Source organism: Colius striatus, chromosome 4 (genome assembly GCF_028858725.1).
Source record: "Colius striatus isolate bColStr4 chromosome 4, bColStr4.1.hap1, whole genome shotgun sequence".
In the NCBI taxonomy this organism is placed as follows: Eukaryota; Metazoa; Chordata; class Aves; order Coliiformes; family Coliidae; genus Colius; species Colius striatus.
The window spans coordinates 51,929,331-51,935,330 of record NC_084762.1 but is presented as its reverse complement, the minus strand read 5'-3'; the positions used below and the strand labels follow the sequence as shown (position 1 = coordinate 51,935,330).

The following is a 6,000-nucleotide window of genomic DNA, read 5'->3' as shown; positions in this document are numbered from 1 at the left end:
ATTAGGGTTTTTTAAAATTGAAATAGTGAACATATTTTTATGTTCTGGTGATGTTTTTGTTCTGGTCTATCCAAGACACTTTTTTATTATTTGTTCTCTTTTTCTGTTCCCTCTGACTAGGCCTCCCCTGTCCCACCATATAATACACAATCTTGCTTCTGTTCACCTGCCATTTCTTTTGATCTATCTCTTCCTCTGTAAAAACAGTACTATCAGTTAAATAATTCAGATGGTTAAAGCATGGACTTGTGACTTTCTATTATCCTTTTGTACTTCTGTCCACTCTGTCCCATCTATTTGTACATCAAGAACAAAATTTTGTGCACACTTTGCCAGGCTTGGGAACGATCCAAGTACTTTGCGATATTATATTCCTTCTAATGTGCCTTCACTCTTGTAGTATTGAGTCCTCTTTGGCTACACTACTTGCAGCAACAGATGTGGGATATGACACCTTGAGCTACTGTTTATTGAAGATGGGGTTGTTTATCCGTCCTTAGTAGGACAGGCAAGTCAGGGGCTGCACTAAGGGTTCTCAGTCATAGAATCATTACAGTTGGAAAAGACCTTTAAGATCAAGTCCAACCACAAAAAGAGATCATTACCTTTAGCATACCCATGTTCCTCAGAAACTTCCCATCAAAATACTATTTCAATTTCAAGCTTTGTGCTTGAAAGATTCAGAGTGTAAAGATGCCAATAGCTCGCGGAATAGCCTTTTAAAAAAGCCCTATACTGTAGCAAAGAGGTTGTATATAAAGCATAGATAAACCCTTTCTTTATGCTATATTGAGTGCAGCTATTTGGAAGGATGGCTAACGGAAAGCAGTTAGGAATTCTACCAGATCGAAAGAGTTCTTCACTTCAGTAGTGATTACCTGGGTTCTGTTGTGTGGGACTTAATAAAGAATAGTAACAGGAAAGGTATCAAACAGGCATGATGGACAAGCCTCCACTTTTCATTGATTTCAATTCCCTTAACAAATAAATCCAGCTGAGTTGGGATAAACAGCATTCCACCTGCACAGAAGAGACAGGCCTTTTAAAGACATGGTCTTAGGACATCACAGCTCATGACGTGGCAGAGCTGTATGAAACCAGACCAGTCCTTTGGATATTATTTTTCTCAGTTTTGATTTTCAATTAGTGTGTATTAATTCTGTAATATCAGCTATAAGACTAACCTCATCTCCCTTTTGAGCTTTTTTTTTTCTTTTAAGGTTCTTACACGTTAATATTTACCATGAAAATTAGTCGCCATAAAGAGTACTTCTAGCACTGACAGAAATAACGAGAAAAGCTCGTTATGCTTTTGTAAATCATGCATCTGAAAAATAACGTGTGATCTCCCATCGAATCTAAGCAACTGTTACACTTATGCCTCTGACATCTGCCCTTTAGGAAGCGGTGCTCTCACGTTCTCAAGTCCCGCCTCGGAATTGGCTTCAGCAACTCAGAAATCCTCCGAGGTTCTGGCAGGCCTGTCGAACACTCCGCAAACGGCTAATTATCTCCAAGCCGTACTGCTGAAATCGCGCACTGTTACAGCGCTTGATTTCCCCAGGCTTACGGGCTCTTTAGTGCCGCTCCCAACTCCGGTCGCACGGGCTGCCCCTGCCCCGCGTGGAAGCGCAGCAGCCGCAGGGGGTCCCGCGGGGCTCCCCGCCCCCACCGCCTCGGAACGTACCAACGGCTGCGGAGCGGGGGACGGGGATGTTTGTGTGTGTATGTGTGCGCGCACACACCACTTCCCGCCCGGCCACCGTCGCTTCTCCCTCATCGCCCGCTTCCGCCTGTGCGCTCCCCGCCCCGGCACCGCCCCTTTCGGCCAATCACATGAGCGAGCGCGGGGGCCGCCGGGAGCGGGCGCTACCCGAGGGGCTCGGCTGAGGTGCAATATGGCGGCGCTGGCTTGGTGCTGAGCAGTCGGCGGCCGCGGCGTCGGAGCAGGCGGCCGGAGCAGGAGCCACGGGGAGGCGGCGGCAGCGGGCGGACAAGGGCACGGGGAGCCGGCGGGGTCGGGTAGAGGGGAGCGGAAGAAGGTGGCGGGGCCGGTTGGGGCCCCCGGGCGACGGCGGCGATGGCCCAGTGCGTGCAGTCGGTGCAGGAGTTCATCCAGGACTCATTCGTACCCTTGGTGGCCACGCTGTGCAGTGAGGAGGCGGAGAGGCTCACCCGCAAGAACAACCTGAGCTTCGCCGAGCTGGTGAAGCCCTTCTGCCGCCTTACCTCGGAAGGTGGGTGCCGGCAGCGGGGCGGGACGCGCGGTTTGTTGACACGGTGTGGGGAAGGCGGCGCCACTCGTTTCCATCCGGCGGCCTCTCGGTGTCGAGGGGTCCTGTCCGGCCAGACGGAGCAGCGCTGCCCGGCGAGCTCGAGCGAGCCGGAGACGGGAGGCGAGACTCCTTCCCCGGGGTCGTGTCTACGGTCGGCTGGCCGGGAGTTAGGAGCTGTGCCGTGCTTTGCGAGGGCACGCGCTTGCCCGGATTACCCCGGGTGCTGCTATTGAATCCATTGAATTTCTTTCGAACCAGTCTTTTCTGTGGATCCTTGGAAATTAGACTTCTCCTGGAGATATCACAGAGCACTCTGCCACTGCTGAAGGTAAAGGTGTCTGTCAATCTAGCTCTCCCAAACGGACTCTTTATTTCTTTAAAATGACTGTACTGTTATCTGGCTATTACTTGTAGCTGACTCTTGCTGTAGAGTTTGCATGTCACATTTGTGATGAGGTTAGTAAAGTGGCCAGTTGTTGAAAGTATGGTCAGTCTTTCACAAACATTAGTTCTAATTTCAGTTGCATGTCTTTGCTTTCTGTCACCTGTAGTCTTAACATATACACTTTTTTATTGATATTTTTGTAAGATCTGTGCAAAGAGAAGGTGGAAATTGATCTGCTAATGTGCCATAAGTGAAGTGACTCTGTAAAATATCATCAAAACTAGAAACTGACCACTTAAGAAATACAATAGGATTTTTTACTGTAATGCTTTAACTCACCTTTTTTGTAGATTTTTTTTTGTTTGTTTTTATGTTTTACTAAGCTATGCTTTTCAAGCTGTTGCTTGTCAGAATAGTGTGCAGGACAGTAACTGGACTAGAACTGTTCATCAGAATAGCAATGCAGTGGTATTTGTCAGATTTGGTTTCTGACAGATACTTAGCTCATGCTTCAGTCACATCATGTTATATGTTGAGGAAACAGTGCAAGAAATGAAGCTTGCACTGTTGCTTGAGATTTTTTTTCATTGCTATTTAAAGTAATGATACCAGATTAAAAGCTAGCATGTGTTAAAAGTCAGACTTAATTCTGTAGCAAATCTGAATAACTTAACTGTAACTTGTTTATAAATGTTTTTCCCTTTGTTTTGAAACACTTATTAACTGTGTGACAATGCAGCAAAGATAGGAATAAGTGCAGATGTTCACATCCTTAGAGTTCTCAAGTTAATTAAATATCTCTTCAGATTTTTTGGTGACTGACTTTTTTAAGTAGATCCAACAAACAAAACCAAGTAGACTATTCAAAATGAAGCGTTCACTCTGAAGAATAGTTAATTCTGGTTTTGTTTAGTTGTAAACTTTTTTTCTTCCAGCTATTGTAACAGTTCAGGAACTTGCAAACCTGAACTATCCTCAGTGTTCCCTGTGTAATGCAGACCTCAATAGTATGTCAATGCTTAAAAAACAAACTAGTCTCCACTCCTTTTTTATCAAGTTAGTTGTTGCTAAAGATTAGACTCCCTCCCTTGATGTAAAATTTTGAGCTTATTACTTGAGAGACTGATACTTGTTTTTTGTATTCTTTTAAAAACTCTTGAAGGAAAACTCCACTGATTGATATGTATAACTTCATAGTAATTTTGTAAATGGTCTTCTGCAAGCCTCATTATGTATATATACATAGTATAAATGAACACTTTTCATAAACTGCGTCTAAATCCTTGTGATACAGTTTTCATATCCTAATTTTGCAGCTCTGGTCACTGTGAGAAATCTTTGAGAAGGAATATCCTTCCTGTTGGGTGTAAGCTGCCTAACTTCAACAGTCTGAACCACTGTGTTCAAAACCTGACCCAAAGGTCAAGGAACCAAGAAACCAAAGCTTGGTACAGTGGATTTTGTTGTCGTACTACTGTATATGTTCTGATTCAACAGGCTGCGAGCCTGTGTGACTTCCTTTTCTAGCCACATGGAAATAAAAACATTACTGTTTGCTATATGTAATTTTTTAAGGGGCAAGCAAGCATGCCTGAGGGTTAGGAAAGCAGTACTAGGCATTTTATTCAGGCAGAAGAATAGTTCAGTGCAACAAATTTTTTCATGAGTTTGTATAGCAGAGAGCAATTTCTCCAGCTCCAGAGTTTGTGGAGCTCTGTGACAGGAAAACATGCTTACTGGAGTCTGCACAAGTGCTGTTGTATAGTCCTGCTGTTAACTGTATCCTGTGCACAAGACCTGGAGACATGGGATGAGTTTTTAAATTGGTCTACTGTTACAGATTTGACCAAAATTTGTAACAAAAGTAAATTTTTCAATGGTGCTTTTCATCTCTGGTTAAGATAGAAGTGTGACTAATGATCTGATTGTGCTGCAGCACCATGTCTGTATATGCACATGCCTGCACAACTGTATGTTTCATTGCTTAATATTGTTTTGATGTCTTAGCTTTCAAGCAGGTTTTCTTAAGGGAGCATGAATTGCTGTCCTTTCTTTTTAATTATTACTTGGATCTTATTGGCCATTTCATTGAGTTTGTAATGTAAAATTGAGTTGATTAGCATTTTTTCTATTCAGAAATAAGCTGTCCCTTGTATTTTTGAAAACTTTGAAGTATGTGTGTGGCTTCTGAAACTCTTCCATAATTTGAAGACCTCGGTCACTGATTGGCTGCTACATTTTTAGTACAGTTACAATACAGATTTTTTCTCTGTATCTTAGGATTTACATAGCTTATAAGTCTACTGAAGGCTACAAGTTCATCAGTGTTCCTGCTTGGAGAAGCAGTGCAGTTATGAAATGAATCTCCTGATTTATATACAGACCAGTTCTGATGCACAGAAACTAAGCTGAGCTTTCCACTGTGCGTGTATCAATTGCTCTGCATATGTTAAGAGATGTGAAGGCCTGGAACCACTGCTTGATTCTTCATGTAGTGTTAAACCACATCGTGCTTGTGCTTTCTCAGTTTGAGGAGACAGGATTATATCTAATTTCAATTAGAACCTCACAAATATACATATTGTAGATGGGGGAGGGAGACGCTCTGCATTAATCAGTATTAATCTACTACTGCATAGCAGTAACTTGCTTATGTTGGTGTAGCCAAAAACACCCTTGCAATATAGCAAATTGTGATGGTAGGAAATCCTGAGCACAGGTTCAAAGTGCTCCATGCTGTAATATTTCACTTCTTGACTTTCACAAGTCACTTTTTGTTGAAAGAGAAAGGGTTACAGGGGGATGATACTATCACAGTAAGCCTTGACTGTAGAGGAAAACAAAATGAAAACCTTTCCCAAACTTCTGTTTTTCTTTAATAAAGGAAATCAAAAGTATATTGTGCATATTATACCTTCACATTTATTCTCAAAGGGGCAGTCATTTTGAGCTATTGTGTTGGATAGTAATAATTGATGCCTAATTTAACAAATTAAGTATTATATGGGTGGGTTTACTTTAAAATAGCATCGCATTTTTAAGAATCTTTAAAAATGCTGTCTGTACTAATACTGTCTTGGTACAAGGGAGAATTACAGTGTAGACTTCAATGTGTGTCACTTTAAGATAGCCTTGGTTACTCTTAGACCAAATTATTTTATACCTTAAAAAAAAGTGGAAGAGCTCCTGATAATCTTATTACAATGTGCCAGAAGTGAGGAGATAGAATGAGAACACTGCGTTTATTTGATGAGCTTAGTTTGTTATTAAGAATTTCTTGTTCATGAGTATTGTAGTTCATATCTAAATATTTTCAACTTCTGATAAGAAAGATCTTGT

The 6,000-nt window shown here is 42.2% G+C and overlaps 1 protein-coding gene across 9 annotated transcripts in view; it reads left to right on the top strand.

Moving 5' to 3' along the window:
- Positions 1-1,879: 1,879 nt before the first annotated feature.
- The window catches only part of TRAPPC8 (trafficking protein particle complex subunit 8), a 56,904-nt gene continuing 52,783 nt past the window's right edge, over positions 1,880-6,000 (top strand). For 8 of the 9 annotated variants that reach the window (XR_009818604.1, XM_061994987.1, XM_061994984.1 and 5 more), the window contains exon 1: positions 1,880-2,237. Coding sequence is in view for 7 of the 9 variants with exons in the window: in XM_061994987.1 (XP_061850971.1) it covers positions 2,081-2,237 (157 nt within the window). In the remaining 2 variants the exon portion in view is untranslated. Of the gene's footprint in view, positions 2,238-2,313; positions 2,605-6,000 lie in introns of those variants that run through there. The other variant, XM_061994985.1, reaches the window with a different exon arrangement.